A 22,798-nucleotide genomic window follows, 5' to 3' on the forward strand; every position below is an offset into this window, starting at 1 on the left:
GCTCTCCCCTCACACTGCTATCTTAATATCCCTGTGGCTTCTCCACATGATTTACATAAATACTATCAGATTATCTCCCATCATCCCCGTTTTCAGTCTCTTTCACCATCACTCACCTCAAGTTTGAGGACGTCGTGCTGCAGTTTCCGCTGAAACTGCAGGAAGTTGCCGATTGTAAGCTTGCCCTTCAGGTCGGCCCCGAAGAAATAGGTGGTGAGGGCCGAGCTGCACCCAGCCGTCTTTAGGGTGTTGCCTGTGGTGGAGCGGTCACGGTGCCGCATGCCCATGCTGGTCTGGGAGCGGATTATGCTTTGGACCTGAGAAACACAAAGAAAATGTGATGTTGAATTTACATGCTAAAAGGAGTTCAAGGTTGACATAACGTAATGATTTAATTAATTAAAGTGATGATTTAAGTATCTAACTTTTTATATAGGTCTTTATTTTGTATGCAGAAGAGTTTGATGGTAGTTTGAAGACAGACTTTAGATTGCACATCTCCCTAAATTTGCATTTAAATTAATATCAGCTAATAATATGACACTTTTTACAGCATCATCAGCTTTAATGATGACATCTTTTCACTCTGTCACAGTGGAAAACAGAGTGCTTGGTTAAGAAAGAAAAAAAAAAAAAACTAGGACACTGTATGCATCTCAGACGAACACGATGGCTGGGAATCTGATGCATTTCGGTTCAAAGAAATCCCTCTGACTCCCTCTCCCCACCTTAATAAAGGAATTTTAGAACAGGATGAAAAGGAATATCCCGCAGCAGTTCGTGTTCCAAGTTAACCTGTGAAAAACAGTGCTTCACTCAGGGTAGACAACAGGGGGTTGGTGCATCTCTACCCACCTGCTCAAACTCCTCCAGATCCACCTCTCCGTCCCCGTTTAGATCGAACATTTTGAAAGCGATCTCAAAGTTCCTCTGGGGTGCTGCAGAACAACACAGAGCAGCATGAGAAGTTGCATTTTCACACATGGAAGAGATGGAGATGCCTGGTCCATTTTGGTCTGCTCACGCAGGTTTTGTATTTGCTCCTTTTCTCTGCTCCTCTATGTCATATTTTCATAGAAGAGAAAAGTGGGGGAAGCAGAGGAAAGGAGCCCAAAGCAACGCTGATTTGGATATCATCCTGGTAATCAAAGAATATCAAGCAGCGGTCTCCGGCAAGCTGGACCAGACTAACACAGTGAGCAGTCAGCGCGGTGGCCGAACATTAAAAAGGTCTCTGACAGCGGGGTGTCAGTCACTCTACTCCCACCAGGTTGAGTGTCCTTTAAAACACAGCCCCCCCTGACACAGATTCAATATCGTGCTGCCTGTGGGCCCCTGAGTCCAGTTTAATTGGATCTTCCAACCTCTCTAATTTACAGGAAGTCGGGATGCCCTGCCATGTCCTGTTCCTCTATTATCTCTATCTAACCGAGTGCAGGAGAACAGAAAAAGACCAGCAGCATCCAGGCACCCTGCATAAAGGTGAAGATGAATGCTGGCAATGTTGCTATTGCCTGAAGGATCTAAATTAGAAATGGGAAAAGGGCCCAGGTCCATAATGCCATAACTACCTAGATCATATTATCCAAAAATTTAATTCCTAACTGTGGGGGACGACTACCATGGGAAAATAGGCACCTGTGTATCTTATTTGGAAAGCATGCATACTCTGTGAATTGGCAACTCTTAAGTGTAGGTATGGGTGTGTGAGTGAATGGTGTGTGTGTATGTGTTTATGCACCAGGGTTGGTGCCCCACCCTGCACCCAGTGTCGTGGAATGGGCTCCAGCAGCCACAACACTGATTATGTGGAAGCGATTATGGAAAGTGAGTGAACTGAAAGTGAAGAGATTGTCATTGTGAAACACTGCAGCACAGCACACAGTGCACACAGAAAAGTGGACATTTAATCAATCATATTATTGAGCAGTGGGCAGTCATGAAAGGTGCCTGGGAGCAGTGTGTGGGGATGGTACCTTGATCAAGGGAAGCTCAGTGGCACCTTGGCAGTTTGGGATTTGAACCTTCCGATTACGAGTTCGCTTCCATAACCGCTTGGGCACCACTGGCCCACTGAGTGAGTGAGCTTTCACCAGCATTGTGTCCCAGAGCAAGACACTGAGCCTCGATTTGCCCCAGAAGTGCTGTCCCTGGAATTGTTGCTCTACACTAAATGCCATGTAACATAATGTAACGTGATGTAATGCAATGTCATCTCAATCTCTGTTGCCTTTGACCTCACAATCCAGTAGATGGCAGCAGAGTTCAACAGTGATGAAATATTACTAACGTTAGACCCAGGATGGCTACATATGGACAGTCCATATTCATGGCTAATTATTTTCACGGATGTGAAAATCTAATTTAAGTTTCTATTTAAATACATCCTGGCACAACAAGGGGTTACTGTAAGGTTGAATCAGCCTATGACTTAACATACAAAGTCATTTTTATCAAAAGCAGGAGACATTAGTAACACTGAACTGCTGGCTCGGTCCTAACACTTACTGGAGAGAACGGTGGTGAGGAAGATGTAGTCGGAGAAGGAGATGAGGCCACACTCCCCCAGCTTGTAGAAGATGCTGTCCTCATCAGCAAACCTTTCACGCTCCTGGGCGATCTTCTGCTCATCCCCAAGCCCAGAGGAGAGAGGAAGATGAAGAGTTAATCATTTGTGCCGTTTGTCACCAGCTCTCCAGGCTACCCAGAGGGCTGGTGGACTGTACGAGGCCGAGGCTCATGTTATCATGCTGAACCACTGTGCATAATAAATTAAACCTTAAAAAAACACACCCATGCAAGTGCTGCTTACATTTACAGCCAACAGGGCAGGGGAGGGGTGGTGAAGATGACATTAATCAGGACAGAAAACAAATTATACACTAGTCATTGAAATAGATATGCATAAAAATGCACTCTTCCTACACACACGTATAGGTTAGACACTTGTGTTGATATCTGTGTGTGCACACACATAAACAAAAGGCTTCGTGGAATCAACACTGGTATGAACACAGTTCATACATAGTTATACACACACACACACGCGCACACACACACACACACACACACACCGCATGCCAGTGACCAGTCTAAGCTGAGTGGTGCGTTACCTCCGCCTGTGATGGTCCGACGGGAGTAAGGAGGAGGAAAAAATATACAGTTAAAACACAACAGTCTAGTAATGACACAACACACTCTCCCATTTCTTATTTCATTCATACACAGCGGCCACACACCCCACTGTAATGTGATCCCCATGGAGCATCCATCTTGATTTAACATCAGAAGACCAAATATAGAAATTGAGGCTTCCCCGCATTCATTCATTATGTATGACTGGTATGTGTGAGCGTGTATGTGTGTGTGTGTGCGTGCGCCAGTGGTGGTAAAAGAGAGCATGTGAAACTGAGTTTGGTGTAAAAAGCTAGAGGGAAAAGAACAGACTGTTAGTGCTGGATCTGAAAGAAAAGACTCAGGGAGCGCAGACAAAGATGACGGAGGAATAGCCTGGTGTGCTTGAGGCTGTCTCTGTTCCTTGTCACCTTCAGGTGTCGGGACATAAGCAGCATGCATCAAATTAAACAGGGCAGGAGGAAAAGTAGGAAAAAGTACCCAGATGCTAGAAAATGATGTGGAGAAGCCACAGAACACACACACACACACACACACCATTCATAATCAACTGTAGAGCACAAGTCAAAGACAGAGGATGACAAGAATGGAAAAAAGACTCACATAAGAATAGTACTGATATATGGATATTATTTCAGTATATTCTGTATAATGTTGCAGATTAAATAATAATTTACTCCAGATTTAATTTACTTTATATTTTTAAAATACTTGATGAAAATAACTATTTGCAGCCTTTCAGCCTGTTAACATTTGAGTGAACAAGCCACAGAATCCATTCCAGTTTCATATATATTTATAATGGCTGCTGAATATGTAACGGGAGGAGGAGCACGTAAAGAATCTGCTGTTGGTTTTTATAAGACTGCACAGTTCCATCAACGATCTCACATTTTTGGAATTCCGGGACCAGAAAGGCTGGAGAACTCGCTGGCTGAGCTGGAAGTCACGCGCTTCCCCAACCACCCTGAGCTGCCGAACCCTCACCTGAGTACCATTGAGTGTTGGGCCCTGAGCTCTGGGTTCTGTATTCGTAGCGGCTGCTGGCTTTGGTTTTTTTTTTTTCCTGCAGAGAGCTTTCCTAAGTGTGAAGTGGCACTGAGCTGTGGCATGGATTTAAACACGCTTTTAAAAAGAGCTGTGGCCAGTCGGAATTTAGCTCTGCTCGTCTGAAGCTGTACTGGCTAATCCTAATTACTGCAGCAACATCCTACGAGCCATCCTGTGTTCAGGCCATGCTCGAATGCAGAAGATGGGCAGAAAATAGAAAGAGAGAGGAAAGAGCCTGTGGCAGCTACGCAGAGACCATCCACTCGGGTGTGTGTGTATTAAGCGGCCTGAAACCAAAATTTTGGCTGAATTTGATTAGTCACCCTGGAAAAAGCAAGAACCAGAGGGATAGAATGGCTGCAAATAATGCTCAGAACAGAACTGTACAGAGCTCTACAAATGAAATAGATGTAGACCTCCGGATCTAGATCCGCACACGAGTCAAAATTGCTAGAAAATTAGAAACACTCCCAGACACTAGGAGGAGCTATTGACAAATAAACAAAAAATCCATCAAGACACTGGTGTTGGACCTTGAACAAGTATGGCAATACAATGTCTTAATACTCATGGGGCAATAAAATTAATAATATTCACATTTATACAACTGAAAATATTTTGGCTTTGCTAATTCTATACTTACTATGACACAATGTAGTGCTGTCAGAGAAATAATTCTATAATCTATATTTAACATAGTAAAATAAAATAAAATCAATCAACCAAGGGAGTTGAAATTAATGTCATAATCTGCATCAATGCAGTGTAGAATGTAACTGATTAAGTCATAAGGATGTTGCTTGATGATTTTCTGGCTGTGGTAAAAAAAAATTCTAGATAAAAAGTAGTGCCAGTAGTGACTGTGGTTGCCTGATCTGATTACAATGCTGCTCCGGGTAGGAGTAACTCTCATCTTACTAATGTATTCCAAACATAATGTTGGGGAAAAAAAATTGTAAAATGTAAAAGAAAAAAAAAAAAAAGACTGGATACATTGTGATGCATCACGATTCAAATTGAATTGAATTGCTGACATGATAATCGTAATGAAATTGAATCATGGGACCCGTGAAGGGTCGCACCTCTAAAATTTAATTTACTCCCTATATGTGTGGTCTGACCTAGTTACCCTCCTGAACCATTGAAAAAACAAGGGCAAATGTTATCTGCTATCCTGTATATCGAGTCTGCAGGTTATGTTATATTTAAAAATATGCACTACAGCAACCTTATTCCTAAAAATCGCTTGACTACCTTATTGAAATCCAATTGGGGAAAATGTCAAAGGAAATAAAAATATTATTATTGACATTTCATGGTCAGAACATCTGCCCTGATAACAGCGCTGAGTGATTGCACGGTGGGAATGGCACGAGGATAGAACAAGGCAGAGGACTGGAGAGATATACAAGTGGTCGTATCGCAAATGGCATTAAATCGAGGAGCAGGACCACCGAGATCCGGGTTCAGTGGAGACTGCACACTGCAGGCAGAGGATGACGTGGCTCTGGGCTCTCAGAGTGGGGTGGGTGTGGTGGACCAGCCACCGCCTCTCAAACACCCTGGGCTGACAAGACACCTGCGCTCTACTAAACTCTGGCACAAGGGTCTCTTTGAAAATAGAAAAAGGAAAGTGAAATCCAACTGATGCTGCTTAACACACACACACTTTTCACAGATCCTCATCTCCCACATGAAATCCCACTCAGTCAGTGTGTCAGAGAAATGTGAAAAGAGGAATATTGGTAGGTTACTGACAGTGCGTGTGTGTGTGTGTGTGTGTGTGTGTGTGTGTGTTTGTAGTCCCAAATGAAATTCCAGACCAGGTGTGCTCCTAATGAGTCAAAGAGACTTCCTCCCAAATTCAATCCAATGAATCAACATATGTGCCAATCAATATTCTATTAGACCCAGCGTGGGCTGGCGTCCGCCCGCATGCGGAGCGTTATGGAGTTAGACAGGCGCGGTGCGGCCCACCTGCTTGTGAGCGGTGATAATGTGCTTAAAACAAAGACAATCTGGAGCGTGTGCATGTGTTTGTGCGGGTTATAGAAAGAGAAAAAACACACAAGCTGTCCCTGAATTTCTAAAAACTGCAACATTACTAGGAAATGAATAAATCGAACAAGAAAGAAAAAATAAAAAAGCTAAAGTGTGAAGACAAAAGGCAGGTTTCCATGGCAGCAGATCCCTCAGCATTCTGTAAGCCACCATTCATAGGCTCTCCCTCTCAGTCCTCCAAGGTCATGTGACACTAGTAGGCCTTTGTGAATTTACAGGGCAAGACCGCCACGTTCCGATTTCAGGAAAGCGGGGGGTTTATGTTGCTTTGCTGTAAAATGTTTAAAAATCATCATCTGAGATCAATTTCCCAATCAATCTTCCCTTCCCTGTGAGTGCTCAACATGCTTGAGAAAGTCCCAGCCAAACCCAGACATGCTCCACCACTTTCATGCAATGCTGGGACTGAAGACGCAGGAGGTGAAGACGTGGGGAACGACAGCACAAGCTTCACCCCCACTAGGGATGAGTCATTCACCAGAAGGGTGTGGAGTGGGTCCCTCCACCCACCCAAAAAGTAAAAAAAAAAAAAAAAAAGATTCATGGTGCACGGAGAGGGAGGACCAGGGCGCCAGCCAAATTCCTGCTCTACTGTCTGCACGGTCCTGCAGACACAGGCAACCAGCACAACATGCAGAGGACAGCTGCAGCGCCAAAGCATGGAGACAGACAGACAGACAGAGTTCAGAGTTGTCAGAAGAGACGTTTCCTAGAACCCGCAAATTAGAGAAAAACTTTAGAAATACTGACAAAAAACAAAAAAACCTGACAAAACACACGCCTGGACAGATGAATGTCTTCTTCACTTATAATATAAAGTTGGGTTTTAAACCCAGCTCTGCGGGTGGAGTGGCCGGGTTTTCTGCGCGAGCTGAATAAGTCAGGTTTGTGATCTAAACAGCGGTTCCTCCATTGAGAGGCGCACAAATCGTCACTCAATAATTCAGCTGCCGAGCGCTGCACCGCATTGTTCTCTGCAACGGGGTTGTGACATGCAGGAGACAGCTGACCTCGCCGTGTGTCTACTGCCAGTGTGATGAGTGGAGAGCCTGCAGAGACAGGTCTGCGTGTGCGTGTGTGTGCGTGTGTGTGTGTGAGCGTAGGCTTGTGTTTGTACGTTGCCCCTGGCCAACAGGTTCCAGGTTTGGAGTCTTGGTAAATATAATAAAATATCTTTTTAATATAATAAAACATCTCTTCTGCATTTTGGACAGGGTGCAGAGTGTGTGTGTTCTCCACGCAGGGGATAAGTGTGTGTGGAGGCTGTCTGACTGCATACCTTGTGCAGGTGCGCCAGGCCTGAGTTCTGGGTGTGGTCTGCTACAGAAAAGGGCTGGGCACTGATTAAGTTTTTATAAAGTGTGGCTGCAAGTTGAACATTTAGAACATGGCCTGTGTGTGATTACAGATTTTCCACGTTTGTACGCTGACACGTGCATTATTACAACGCATAAATAATTTTTTTTTAACACACACTCGCCCTGTGTAATCCATCAGAATACAGCAAAATAAAAAATGCACACTCAGTGCTTTGCGCACTATATAAATCCCCATTTTTCTGCTGAGTGCATTCTGCCTCCCCCATTCTCACAGGGCTGAATGTACGTTTCGATGTGTTAGAATTACCAACCCGATGACTTAATTTAAAATGTATATTCTTTTAATGCATTGTTTGGCCACGGTCCTATTTGGCAGGAGGGTGAGGATGACAGAAGACGTAACTTTTGCCGGAGAAAAACCTTCTCTTCACTGACAACTCCGAGACAGAGAGAGAGAGAGAGAGCGAGGGAGGAAACAGGAAAACATGAGCAAAGATCCAGTGCAAAGGTCTCGTCAGGCACACATATGTACACACACCCACACACACTCGCACACACACACACACACATGCAGCTCGGCACACGCCCCATACCTGCCAGAAGTCCTGCAGAAAGGGAGGGGCAATAGAGGCACAGAACAGGGTGGGGAGGGATGGCGGGATTGTTGGGGGGAGGAGATGAACAGGATGGGTGTAGAGAATTGTTTGGGGGCAGGAGCAGATGAGGAGAGAGAGAGAGAGAGAGAGAATGGAGGAGGTTTATTGGTTACATGGATGAATACAGAGGAAGATAACAGGCAACAGGACAACACATTATATTACAGTAGGCGGCATTATGTTATACGACAATGTTGAGTCAAAGGCCACAGACAGAGAGACAGACGGCAAAATGAATCCAAACTATATAAAATGAAAACTAAACAACCAAAGAATAAAAGTGGGGAGAAAAAAAAACACATGATAGAACAAGAGAGCAGCAAGTGGATACAATTACACATCAATACAAGTACATGCTGTAGACTTACCACACACACTCGACTTCTACACTTAAACCACAACTGGCCATAACTTGCCTTGAAATCAGTGATCACAAGGCCAACATCTCCAGTGTTGGACACCATTTTAGAACTCACTTGACATGATCCATGGGGGGGCAGCGTGCAGTAACGGATTTCTTTTGATGTTGGCAACAGACTCAATAAACTCTGGTCATATTTCAAGTATTGGTTGAATACGGAACACATTGCTATAAACGTGTGCACATTCTAATCAGAATGCTTTCAGAATATGATTTTTCATCTGCCATCATTAAAAACCAGTCACTGTTTTAGCCAAGCCCTTCACTGAAACCCCGCAGCTCACAAACACATCACAGTAAAACCAAACTCAACATCTAGACGCTTCATTGCAGAGTCCCTAACCTCCTAAAACACAGCGCATCAGCCTTAAAACTTTCACAGCATTTATCCAGAGCGACTTACAACCAGTAGTTACAGGGACAGTCCCCCCTGGAGACACTCAGGGTTAAGTGTCTTGCTCAGGGACACAGTGGTGGTAAGTGGGGTTTGTAGATTTTTTTTGGTCTTCTGGTACAGAGGCGAGTGTTTTTCCCACTAGGCTACCACCACCCTGATGACACCTTTTGGAAACTCATCACAATGCCGCATTATGCCGGCTGGACTCGGAAGGAGATTCAGCAAGAGCGGCGAGGGCGAGCAGCCAGACAGAAGACCAAATAACCAGCCGCCGCTGCCGAACACGCACAGAGAGCTGGAGAGGGAGGCGGGCGAGCAGCTGGAGCGAGAGTGGTCCCCCGGTGCGTCACGGCAGGGATTCAGCCGAGAAGAGATGGCGTCGGACAGGCAAAACGGCAAGGCTTATAAATTTGCATGGGGAACTGCAGCATCTCTAGCTCGATCCTGCTGGGAGGGCGTTCGGGGCAGCGGGGACCGCCGATTTAAACATTCTGAGGTGTGGAACCGCCATGATGACAGCTGTGCTTCAAAGATGACCTCAAACCACACCCACAGGCCGCCGGAGCAGCTACGGTTAACTAACAGCAGTCATGTGTTTCACCACAAGTACGAAGCATTGCTCTCCACAAGAGTAGGCATGTCTGGCAACACCTGATTTAAGCAAGATGGAAATTTGTGTCTGATTTCCATCTTTTCTGAATTATGACCCCGAATGAGGGCATCTGGTGAGGCAGCAGACGCCAGATTTTCTTATGCAAATTTGAACGAGAAGGTTGGAAAAGCAGCTTCAGAACTGCAGGGTCACTTCTTGCACTTATCGTCTCCTGTGTTTATAGCTACAATAGAAGATAGTGGGGCACCTTCCTTTCACCTCTATCTGATGAAAAGAAGAAAAACACACAGGAGATATTGATCCCGGAGCAGATTCGTCACAGAGAGGAGGGGGAGGGCTACATGAGAGACAGAATGTAAAAAAAAAAAAAAAAACAGCAGGAGGAAGCTTTATATATTACTTTTGTACAGGTACAGAAGAGCGAGCGGCTGCACGCGGACTTCCTGCTAGCCCATGGAGAGAGGGCATTTACAGCCGTGCAGCCTCAGGCCTGGTGATAACGATAACGAGACAGAAATCTCTCAGACCTATTAATGAGCCAACAAGGTGCTTGCTTCCACAGCGGCTGGGTTGAGAATGAGGAGTTGTGCTGCATGCCCCAGAGCGCCGGGAAACTTTGACAGAACGTGGGCCTGGGAACGGGCCAGGCAGAGCAAAAAATAAATGTGACAAAAATAGATAATATTTGAACAGTTAATCGCTCCGTGATTTTTGTGGCTCTTATCTTTATGGAGGAGGGTAAGCCGCACCGCAGGTCGATCTGGGGCAAATGCCGTCTGTGACCAGCGCCACACCCACGAAGGAGGGGGCTGACAAGTTGATACCAACTGCAGGTGTGGCTCAGCAGCCCCAGGAGATAACCATAAAAAAACATGCCTATTTGGCTCATATTAACAGTTTGAGCTGAAATTATGCTGATTTAAGCTAATTAAAAAGGCTTTTTAACCTCCTCAAAGAAAGGCGTGGGCCCAGACAATTAAATATCTAAAGTCCAATTTTTATCAAAATGCTATCATTTACACACCCCAGTCTGGGCTAAATGCCTCCCTTGATGATTCGGGCTGAAAAGGCAAAGGCTTTTAACAAGGGAAGACACAGAGATTTCTTACATCTACCTTGTCCATGCATATAAGAGTGAGTATTAAAAAAAACATTTAGCAGAATACTGCTATATTGGTTAAAGCTAGAATGCAAAGAAAAGAAGAAAATCTGCATACATCAACAATTAGTCTCGAATTATTTCTTTCATTTTGTAATAATATATATTCAAACATTATCTATTCAAACTAATTTTTAATAGAAAACAAGTAATTTTCTAAATGAATAAATATTTGAAAGGTATCCTCAACATGATGGCTTACGACACGGACAACATAAAAAAAAAATTTGCAAACAGCTAAACCTCATAAGGAAAAGTGAGTAGTGAGGATAGAACACCCACTACCACTCAGATGTTCTGGTTTCAAGTAGTGACTACAGCTACATTTTTAATGCTTTCAGTAGAAGGGAACAGAACAAAAAAAAAAAAAAACATTAAAGAAAGGGAGGGGGGGACCTGGTCACAGCTCTACACAAGACTGAACAGACGGAGATGGCAGGATTTATGAGAGCAGGTTATAAAAGAATCTTCCAGCGTCAATCCGCCGGACAGCAACAATAGCTAGGTAACGGCTCGCTTTTACCTCCTACACAGATACAAACACACACACACACACACACACAGAGGAAAAACACACACACGCCAACGTAGCCACGGCTTACCTTTCCATCATACCTCTTCACCATGAACTGGTCTAGACCCAGATCTGAGAAAGAGAGGGAAGAGACAAAACAGGAATGGTGACGTTAATACAAAAACACCAGAAAGTGCAAAGCGCCTGTGTGCCGGAAGTAAGGGACATTTACATCCACATTATTCTCCACCCGGAAAAATTGTATTTCCAGGGGGTCCTTACTTTAACTCCAGCCATTACTGACAGGTATCTGTGATTAATAACCACCATTATCAGACCATTTCCACTCTCCAGCACTCTTAACGAAACGGTCGTGCCGGTTCATTTGCGATTCACTTTTCTATGTGTCATTGAACGTAATGTCAGAGGGGTCGCATGAGGTCAACAGGCGAGGAGAGAGAGGAGGGCAAGTTTTGGGTTGAGACTATGGTGTGACATTGTTTCATCGACAATTGCTTGTTCTGTGATACAAATTGTGGCTGCGTAAAATCAATTGAAGAAACATTACTGGTTTTCAGATGTCATTTCGTGACAAATGGCTACACAAATAAAGTATGTCATTAGAATAATGTTAAATAATACACACTCCAATGTTCTAATTGCTCCAATCTTTCTTTCTTTGTTGTGCCACCCACAATACTGCTACATATACAGTACAGGCCAAAAGTTTGGACACGCCTTCTTGTTCAATGCGTTTTCTTTATTTTCATGATCATTTACGTTGGTAGATTCTCACTGAAGGCATCAAAACTATGAATGAACACATGTGGTGTTATGTACTTAACAAAAAGTGGAGACCTGGCCTCCACAGTCACCGGACCTGAACCCAATCCAGATGGTTTGGGGTGAGCTGGACCGCAGAGTGAAGGTAAAGGGGCCAACAAGTGCTAAACACCTCTGGGAACTCCTTCAAGACTGTTGGAAAAGCATTTCAGGTGACGACCACTTGAAGCTCATCGAGAGAATGCCAAGAGTGTGCAAAGCAGTAATCAGAGCAAACAAACTAGAATATAAAACGTGTTTTCAGTTATTTCACCTTTTTTTGTTAAGTACATAACTCCACATGTGTTCATTCATAGTTTTGATGCCTTCAGTGAGAATCTACCAACGTAAATGGTCATGAAAATAAAGAAAACACATTGAATGAGAAGGTGTTTCCAAACTTTTGGCCTGTACTGTATAAAAAGTTATTCTGACACAGTTGGGGAAGGAGTAACATAGCAGAAATTGAATTCATGTTTCTACACAACGCTCGTGATGATCCCTGATATATTCCCTAATATATTCCTTTGCAGGGTTTCTTGCAACCCAATTAAATATGATTAAAAAAAGCTGCACTCTCCTAAGCTAAATTGACCGGATCTAACCTGAAAAGAGAAGATGAGCCATGTACAGAATAATAAACAGAGCCTCGGTCAATACAGACGGTTGATGCATTTTATATGCATGGTGGAAAATGGCAGGGGTCAAAAAACGACCCAATCAAAAACATTTACCACCACATTTACAGGGTGAAATACAAAATATAATACCACATGAAAATAATACTGCTAGATTTTTAGGCAACTCATGCCTCAATCTGAATTAGAACTTAGTTTAAAGCTCAACATCACCTCAAACTAACAGGACAATGCTGAAGAAACCCACAGCAACTAAAGCCTTCCATATTGGAACAGACAAATAATGAAGACCCAGTGACCTGCTTACTCCGCAAGGAGATGAAGAGCAATAAGCACAAATAAAAACATGCTAGTTTATCATTTATTAATTCTCCTATCAAAGAGGCAGGGGAAGCTACTCATCCAGAAAATATCAAGTTCGTATCTTCGCTGCGGAGTCCATGGCAGAGATCCTGCAATGACAGAATCTCACAGCGGGGTTCTAATCGCAGAGTGGCAGTCGTAGCTCGGAGGGGAATGACGGGCCATTGCCAACATTCCGGCTGCCTCTGTATCTACAGCCCTCCTCAGTGACCTCCGCCGTGCTACGAAGAAGACATTACAATAAAACACCACAATAAAGAGGCTTGTGGCAGGGTGCAGCCGTGCGTGTGCGTGGAGGCAGAGATAGTAAGGCTGGACCGGGCCAGCGGATCATGTGGGCTGCTGACAAGTCCAGCGGTCAGACAGACTGTTAGAGGGGCAGAGCGTCTGGCAAATTCCAGTCCTCCACAGAAAACTACCTGCTAGGAAATATTCTGTTTAACAGGCACAATGAAACTAACAAAGCACAACATCTGGAGGACAGAGGTGAGCAGCAAAAATCAATAACCCAACTGGCATTTATTATAAGCCGGATACAAGAAGCTTCCTGCAATCGATTGACATTTAAGGTGAATGCCCAATCAACGATTATTAGCACTCAATTTTACAAAACATTAAGATAGAAGTAAGTTATAACAGGTAGTAGAATAACTTAACAGAAAGACATCGAAATATTTTGAAGGGTGCAATTTGTAAGGTGCTGCCACAAACTCCATTAAATGGGGCTGGTATTTCATCTGAAAATGTGATGAAAATGGGTTTTTTTTTTTTCCCTTTCAAAAAAGAAACAAACCACAAACCACTGGGCAGGACCAGTCAGATATTTATTTCACCGCGCTTGCACTAGAGTCAGCAAAAGCAGACGAATTCTTCACTCATCTCAACATGGACATTGGAAAGGGCTCTGGATCAAAAAGTATTGACTCAAGTTCTTTACTCAAGTTTAAAATACAAAAAAGGAAAAAGTAGACTTTCGAGCAACAAAATAAAGATTTCTGGGCAAAGCTAGAAATGTGATATTAATACATGAAATTTCTCTTATGTTTGTGTGTTTCGAAATCCAATTCAATTAGGTTGAAGACCGTTTTGAACTTGGATGCCACGCAATGAAGCTGCATAATATAACTAAACACTCAAATTCTTTTAAGCGCGTGATGTGTGTAGTGAAACATTGAAGTTGGGTAGATATATATACCTTGCTCGAGGCAGATTTCAGCTGTACTTTCAACATGGCTGACACTCTTGCAGCAGTGTCACTTCTCTTCTCACGCACGATTTGATGCAAACTCAAACCTACTACACACTAGCATTCAAACCTCCTTAAATATCTCTTCAACACAATAAATGCCTTTGATAACTAATTAATTGTCATGTTGAGCCACTTGAGAATCAGTAACAGTGAGTTTGGCAGGAAAATGGAAGATCTTCATTAATCTTGTTTCAAAGCAGTGTGCAATTATATGTGATGTTTAATACGTTATTGATTTTATTTAATTGTTATAATATTTTATATACATTCACAGTTGCATACCTGTCAAGAATGCTTGCTTGCTTACTTGAACTTTGAAAACTGTTCCAGCACTCTGTCCAGAGCTAAGCATTATGGAAATCCCAGACACTTGATAGTTCAAGCGCGGCTCCACACATGCCTCCATCAGCAATATTATTCATGGCCCCTGATCAGATCTCCCATATGGAGAGAAGATCTCTCACTCAAAGGTGTTAATGAATTGACAAATCTTCTTTTGCAATGTCACCTTCGCGTCACTCCTTCCTCTTGCCACCATTGACAGCCAAGTGGAAAAATGTGCCCCAATCCCAGGAGTACGCATGGTAACACCTACATTGTCAGATGGTTTCAGGTTTGAAAGGACTATGAGCAGGGATATTGGTGAGACCCAGATATTGCAGGGCATGGTAAAAAAAAACATCACTTCCCTGTGTGCTAGCCATAAAGCGGACATTTTTTTTTGCTGAGCGAAGTCATGTGTAACTGACACCAACAACCGGAGGAGGGGAGAAATGATGAAACCACCCAGCCAACACAGCCATGCAGAGCCCAAGATCTAACTATAGAGCCTGCAGCTGTCGAGAGGACATGGCCTTGTTGCAGGCGCTCGGGTAGGTAGGGCTCCACGTAGATGATGTATGGTTGGGCGGGGAGGAAGGTTTAAAGAGAAAGGTACTCACTCTCTGGCTGCTTCTCATTGGGTGTGATGGATCGCACAAAGTCCTGCGGGGTCATGTAGACCTCTGCGTCGCCGTTCTCATTAATGATCTTCAGAGTGGCAAAGTAGCGGAAGATCTTGTCTGGGGTGGAGTACGCTCTGATGCGGTTCTCATACTCCATAACCTGCCGAAGAACAGGAAGGGGGAAAATGCAAAAAATTCAAATGAACGGACAGCTATGTGTCAGCACCGTATGCACGCTGGTCAGTGGCCACCACTACATGGACAGATTTATTCATCACATTTACATAACATTTGAAGGCCCACAGACCACTGCAGCATGTTTGAAAATGAAGATAACTTGAAAGCAGTAAATCAGTTCTGCCAATAATGGTTAATACTATATTAATCCATGCCGGATTTGACTGAGGTGTTTGTATAAGATTATCTGAGTTCGATTTGCATGCAACCACTGATTATGTCACCAAGAAAACATTTAATAACCTCCTAATGCAAAACAGTGATATGGTTGAGCTAAGAAATTGGCACTTGCTACTGATTTAGACTCATAATGGACATGTGAATGTGACTCCTATGCTAGGTTATGACAGATGGATGTTGACTCAAACTGACCAGAAACATCTTTATGAGTGAGAAAATTTAAGTTAAAAAAAAAAAAAAAGCTCTGGTCATTTCAGATGGTTGTGTTTTAAACTGTGAGATAAACTCAAACCTATAATTAAAAAAAAATTTAGAGTCAAAGTGATTTCATTTGAAAACACTGGTGTTAAGTAGGCCATTACAATCTATATGGGGAAAGAAATAGATAAATGCTATGGTTTGGTTAATAATTGATTTCTTACACTGTGTATAATAAATGCAAATCACAAAAGTGTCTGTACGATCCCAAACATTTGGTTTAAAGCACTTATTTTCAGTTAAAAAACAGAACACAGTAAAAATGAAAAAATGGAACATGACTCTACAGGGACTACCAGTAATTGCAGTCACAGAAAGATTGGATGTGCATATCGGTCTACGACTGAAAGCTAATGTGTGTGTATGCGCGCACGTACGTGTGTGTGTGTGTGTGTGTGTGTGTGTGTGTGTGTGTGTGTGTGTGTGTGTAAGACGCTGGCACTGCAGAAACGCAGCAGAGGAAAAACTATTGTCAGAAAATGAGACTGTGCTGTCAGTCATAATGATGGCTGATATTGACCCCCGACTCCATTACCAGCCAGTAGAAGTACAAATAGGGAGCGGAGGAAAGAGTTTTACAGCCAGGAGGGAGTCGGCCTGCGAAGGGATTATGCAACCAGACGGGCTGGCATTGCATGTCCACACGGCCTCTGCGTTCCGGTGGAGCAGGCGAGCCCTTGCAGCACGGCAGAGAGCCCTTGCAGGAAGTGGGACAGCGCCGGCCTCCCTCTGGATTCAGGATGAAGTGAGGCAATGCCACAGGGAGGGGTGGGAGAGACAGCACGGCAGCAGACAGCTCTGAACGAAAAGAAAACAGGCGTCCTTTCGTGGGACGCTCCCCAGCCACGATGACAATAAGAAAGCGGCAGCATGAAGCTGGAGCCTCTTTAACGTCCGCTGGGTGAATAGGAGTAACAAGCTGCAGTGAGTGGTGATGAAATAAAGCCTCTTCGCCTGCTTGCTTCAATACCAGGAACCTTACGCTGGACTGACAGGAAGCCTCATACTTTCAAATAAATTCATATAAATGGATGCCAGCACAAGCAGGCCTGCTTCCTCTGTCAGTGCAAGTGACTGGGAATGGCCTGTTGAATCAATAGTCATTTCTATGTAAATTGCTTGTGGATTTTGTGCCCCGGACATCCGACAAAATATCCTTTCACTTTCCCCCCCCCAATCGGATCACTTCATGCACAGGGTGAATGTGGTCAACTGCTAGAGTCCAATGTGAGAGAAAGATTGGCACGCCTGCAAAATATCTTAACGCTTTAAATTTCTAACAAGAAATGGGGTCTGCCGTAGCAATTACTTCCCTGTCACATCACAAAATATGCAAGACACTTTTGGAAAGAGGTCAAATTGCACAAGGATAAGTCCAAACTCATGCCATGCACACACTCAAAATGTTAATAAACTTTAATAAACATCACAGAGCACATGCACCAATCCCAGAAGATTATGCTGGTTCTTCCCAAAATAAATGTGGAAAATATTTATATATATTTATATAAAATGTGTATATATTTATAAACCCATTGGCTCTAAAGTGAAATATTCTTAAAGCCTTTTGTCTGCATATGCGTGTGTGTGAGAGAGAGAGAGACCAATTTATGCAATCCAGAGACAATCTGGATTGGACAATGAAGGAGTTTTTTTGGCCAATGGAGAGGACCCATTTTTGCATGCGCATGTACATTATTCTTCATTCCCACAGTGGAAATCAGGCATGACTTGAACTCTAAACCATTAAACGTTTGAGAAAACCAAAAGGAATTAGCACACAGTTTTAATTGAAAAATGCATAATAGCAAGATTTAGTCTTAAAAAATTCATTGTGATTAAATTGCAATTCATTCACTGAAAGCCGTGTGATGGCTTACAATTTAGATGAACAGCCCTCGATTCTATATAATGAAAAGTGGTGCAGAAAAAAAGATAGGAACACAAAGTGTTTCAGACAGAATGAAATGCAATTGTCCAAGGCTGGGCCGGTCTGTGACCGTGTCTGTGTCCTCTACGCTGACATCTGTTTAAGAGGTCCTGTCCTGGGGCGGTAAGTAAGGTAAGGATGCTGGGTGTGGGCAAGGTGGCCGTGGCTGATCAGGCTGAGTGATGGCCAGAACACGCCGGTCTGTCGGCTACGGCAGCCTCCCGTCTCCTGCCGTTAGCAGGTTATTGAGCCAGTTGGAGAAAAGAACACTCTTTTCTTAATGAGTGACTACCGCGAGGTGCTTTCTGTTGAACTAACTTGTGCTTATCCACCGTCTTCTGGAAACAAATGTGCGTGTTTATTCTGTCATTTACCATAGTACAAATACAGACAAATACCACACACACAGGGCACAGAAAGCAATCATGCTGAGAAAACCAATCAGAGTAGCACTAGACGCTCTCAAGGACACACTAGCACAAAGACAAAAAAAAAAAAAAAAAAGCTTGGTTAAATTGAAACCCCTGTGAGCCAGATACAGAGGTCTACTTTTCATTTAAAAGAAACTCCCTTCTTTTTTATTAAGGTTGTGTGGGATCGACACGCATGCCAAACACTCCCTGCAGCAGACCGTGTGTTTAAAGTCGTATTAAGTTTAGCAAGTGGCGCTCCTGCTGGCAGCGTCATTACGCTTTTCATTTTCCCGGGATCCCTCCGCTCGCTGCCACAGGACAAACAAGATCATTTGTTCAGGCAGAGCGCTCCTTCTCCGCCGTTCCTTCTCAAACCTCCTGCCTAATTTCATTTCCATTCTGCCGCAACAATGGTGCTGCGAAAGCGCGCGGCATGTTCGCTGCTGTGGGCTGGCATTCAGACCAAAGTCTGGATGTACACCGAAATCCAATTAGCACGAGATGTCCCACTGTAGGCCTGTTTGGTTTATCGCCATTACAGCATGTTGATGAGCTCTTTAGAAATCTCTGCAGTGTTTCTTTCCTCTCTGGATCATAAATCAGCGGCGTGCTGATTTATGTAAATTTACACTCTAGTCCAAACGCTGTACTAATTAAGCGACTAACATTCACTAAACACAACGATCGTCCACTTGGAGAAATATTACTCTGTAAATGCAGTGTTATTACACATTTTTAACTAAATCATTTCCATGACTTTTCAATTACTCGTAGTGACGTGGTTGACTACATAAAACCAGCAGAGATACTATAGACCTGTGCTGGTTTTAAACGTTATATTTGTAAAAGTAGAAAAATGCAGCCGTGCGGGAACTATGTACTTCATTACACATTCATGTGTCAGACTAATGTAAAGTTTTTTCAAGTTCCATGACCAGGTTTTTAATGACCGTAGGAACCCAGTAAATGGGGCTCAAACATGTGATCTATAACATAATGAGCTGAGACAATGTCACCCTCTAAACTACAACTCACACCCACATGGAAATAATATATTTTCTAAAATCTGTAAGCCATGACCAACACATCCATTGCTGTGTGGACTTATCATAATATTACAACTAAAACAGATTTTTTTTTATATTAATAAAAACAAGCTAACATGACCAGCAGAGGAAGCTACTAGACGTTAGGCTACATCTGTACTGTTGGTACAATTAACATTTCATGCATATCTGACTTGAACATTCATATGAAGTTTGAACTATTATTAAAAATGTACATTTTACAAAAAAATGCCAGCTGTATGGATGCCACATTCACATATCAGGACCACACTCCTTAATGAATAATGATACCAGAGGTGACTGCTGTACAGCCGAACTGAGAAAGTCTCTGATGTGGTGTCATTATTTTTATGAAATATGTTGCACGTTGATCTGTTGTTTATAGCTTCCTTCTGGGTTTATATCAACTACTTAAAGTTCTGGGCAAAGCCCATCTTTTTCCCACATTACAACAGAAATAAAAGGACTGCCACACGGACACAGAGACCACATGTAATCACTTGAAATATGTATAATGGACAGTCAGACATTCAATAAATTAATCAACATTTATCTAACAATTACCCCAAAAGAGCCTTGGTGTTTGTTCATATTGGGGCGCAAACATGAATCCCCTTTTCCTTTAAGTTAAATAAAATTCACGTTCCTACACGTCCAGATTGGTTTGACGATCCCATACGTCCTTTGGTTACCTTGCGATCACGGAATCCCACATGCGGTTTCTTCTTTTTGCCTGAGTCCTCTTCGTCATCACTGCTGCTGGCTTCAATGGCAGTCTCGGACTCTGTGGCATCGTCTTTGAAAGACTCCGTGTCCTGTGCCCGCTCTTCAGGTTTAACCGACGAGGCCGCCTCGGCATGGGCTCTGCCAAGCAAAGACACAAAACATGCAGCTCAATCAATACAGAGGAAAGCTGCACCAAGGAACAAGGCTACTGTAGGACACCACTAAAGGATTAAGAGACAACCTGTGTCTAGTTTAATGAGAACTTAAAGACATGAGACTCTTTTGTCATGTCATTTGACACGTCCACCCAGTTTTCTTTCAACTACAACCCTAGATCCATGTCCCATTCCTTGGAGAGCTTTTAGGGCGAAATTCTAGCTGGACAGAACCCTGGGCTTCCCCAACGATACGTATGAGCCAACAGTCCCAGCAATATAATCACCAACTCATTACATACAGAATTAATTCTGTACTCTCCTAGATTTAGATTTGTATTTTGATGTATGAATATTTCTACTTTAAACCTCTCTTTCTGATACATCGGACTCCTTTATTAGAAATACTGTGCGCTCTCACAATCTCATATAATGTACAAATAATAACTGGCAATGACCCTCACCCTTGCAACACGCTCAAGCCTTCCTGCTTTTAGGAGTGGGTAAGAAAATCCTTAGAGGCGATTTATACCCAAGGCTAATTTAACCTTACTTGAAGTAAACACCCAGAACACCCCAGGGTGAATCCTGCCTGCTTTAAATGAGCCTTTTGCTCCTCTGCAAGCTGCACCATTTCACTCCTGTCAAAAGTTATGCAAACATGAACAGAAGATCAAATAAAGTGTCACAGGGGGAACGTTTTTCAGTGACTTGGTCAGTGATGTGAAGAAACATTTGTAAAATCAACGCAATCTTCTGAGAAAAGATTCAATGTGGCTTCCTCATCCTTCAATCAAAAGATCTTGATGTCTGGTCACATCCTGTTTAGTTGTTATGACTTCCCATTTTCTGTGACAACCTGTTATTGCAGTCAGTCACCATTTACATTTGTGATATTAATTCAAGAACATTTTGTTTGAACCATGTCGTCCTTGCAAAAACTTCTCCATTTGGTGACTGGCTACGCAGAGAGAGCACTAATGAAGTCCCAAGATGATTGTCTGATGAATGAAGTATGTAGGACAAATTTGTATAATATTATAATATTTGTATAGTTCAGACTTCTGTTGCGGAGATCTTCTGGTTTTGATTAGTCTACAATTCAATTCTGAATTGAAAGTGCAAAATACAATTATATTTTGTATCTTGAAATATGAATAATTTTCACCATAGGCAGAACTAAATGAAAATTTTACAAAACGGGCTATCCAAGCAATGTTTATAATAATAACGTCACACCCTTTATGTTTTCTGAATTTACAGTAAGAACAGACACACACAGGAAAGGGTCGCTTGCTAATGATCTTGAAGAAGGGGACATATCTACATACCCAGACCTTTCTGGTGGGGCGTAATTATTCTGTAAACAGTTTAAAATCACACACTACTCATTGTGGATACGTCACACGTGCAGGTGTAGCAGAGCATTCATCTCCTCCCTTTCTCCACTTTCCCTCAGTTCTCTACACTCCTAATAACCCGTGCACACTGGGGCGTCACAGACACAAAGGGACCACGTCCACTACCAAGACAAACATGCACATATATTATCAAAGCTTTAATTCAGGTGTATGTGACACTGCCGAATACTGCCCACGCCATACGTTTTATATAGCACCTAGAAAATACCCCCCCGTAGGTCGAACAATTATACTATTTCTTAAACAATAACCCAAAAATAAATGAATTATACACTCGAGGCAAAGACAGTCAGACCCAACCTCTTCCACAGGAGTCCTGTGCTGGCTGACGCTCCAGTTACGCCTACCAGTGCGGCCAGCAATAGTCTCCGGCGGCTTGGTGCGCGTGTGGCGTTACCATGGTATCGTCTTGACAACTGCACCATGCCAACGGCGGCTGCCGTTAATGCCCGCACGCGAAACATTCTGCTGTTGAGGGAAAAAGAAAAGAGGGAAAAATTAACATGAAGCAACTGTGACGATACATGACGGCTACAACGCTAATCTGTTGAGTAAGGAACAAGGGACTGAAAAGGGCGTCGCCAACGTCTACTAACGCTGCTAAAACCAGAACATGGCGTTTACACTGAGAAGCAATTATTTAGAAACGCGTGAGAAACGGCACATTACAGGCGGCATTCAATTCGAAGAATTCTCTACCTGAAGGGGAATGACACACAGAGTGGGACACACACATTACGTTCTCATGTCCCCGATGGTCCCATTACGTCCCCAGAATAAGATTCGGTTTGAAGTTTAGGCTGTGCGGACAGCTCTGTATTAGGTTAGTCCCTCCCTGGCTCTAAGCCTGTATCCCTGGGTGAGGGTTTAAAATGTTTTCCTCCAAAACGAATTAACAGCCAACTGACTTTCACGCAAAGGACACTTTTGTGTACTTAAACCTGGTCTTTATAAGGAATTACATACATACATAAACTACAATCAGTTTGTCCTTTAATGATATTGACGCTAGTCTCTAAATTCATTTCAAGCACAGCTGCATCCATAGCGCCAAAGTACCAGGGGACGAT

At 43.1% G+C, this 22,798-nt stretch overlaps 1 protein-coding gene across 4 annotated transcripts in view; it reads right to left on the minus strand.

Moving 5' to 3' along the window:
• micu1 (mitochondrial calcium uptake 1) overlaps positions 1–22,798 on the minus strand; it is a 33,920-nt gene that overhangs the window by 5,399 nt on the left and 5,723 nt on the right. The window contains exons 2-10 of one of the 4 annotated variants that reach the window (XM_028988566.1): positions 22,029–22,196; positions 20,119–20,290; positions 15,339–15,501; positions 11,414–11,457; positions 8,159–8,170; positions 3,114–3,119; positions 2,509–2,623; positions 856–938; positions 117–317 (exon numbers count right to left, since the gene is read on the minus strand). In XM_028988566.1, coding sequence (XP_028844399.1) covers positions 117–317; positions 856–938; positions 2,509–2,623; positions 3,114–3,119; positions 8,159–8,170; positions 11,414–11,457; positions 15,339–15,501; positions 20,119–20,290; positions 22,029–22,192 — 960 coding nt within the window. In that variant the 5' untranslated portion in view covers positions 22,193–22,196. The remainder of the gene's footprint in view (positions 1–116; positions 318–855; positions 939–2,508; positions 2,624–3,113; positions 3,120–8,158; positions 8,171–11,413; positions 11,458–15,338; positions 15,502–20,118; positions 20,291–22,028; positions 22,197–22,798) is intronic. The other 3 variants (XM_028988568.1, XM_028988567.1, XM_028988569.1) reach the window with 3 other exon arrangements.

Source organism: Denticeps clupeoides, chromosome 8 (assembly GCF_900700375.1).
Source record: "Denticeps clupeoides chromosome 8, fDenClu1.1, whole genome shotgun sequence".
Taxonomy (NCBI): domain Eukaryota; kingdom Metazoa; phylum Chordata; class Actinopteri; order Clupeiformes; family Denticipitidae; genus Denticeps; species Denticeps clupeoides.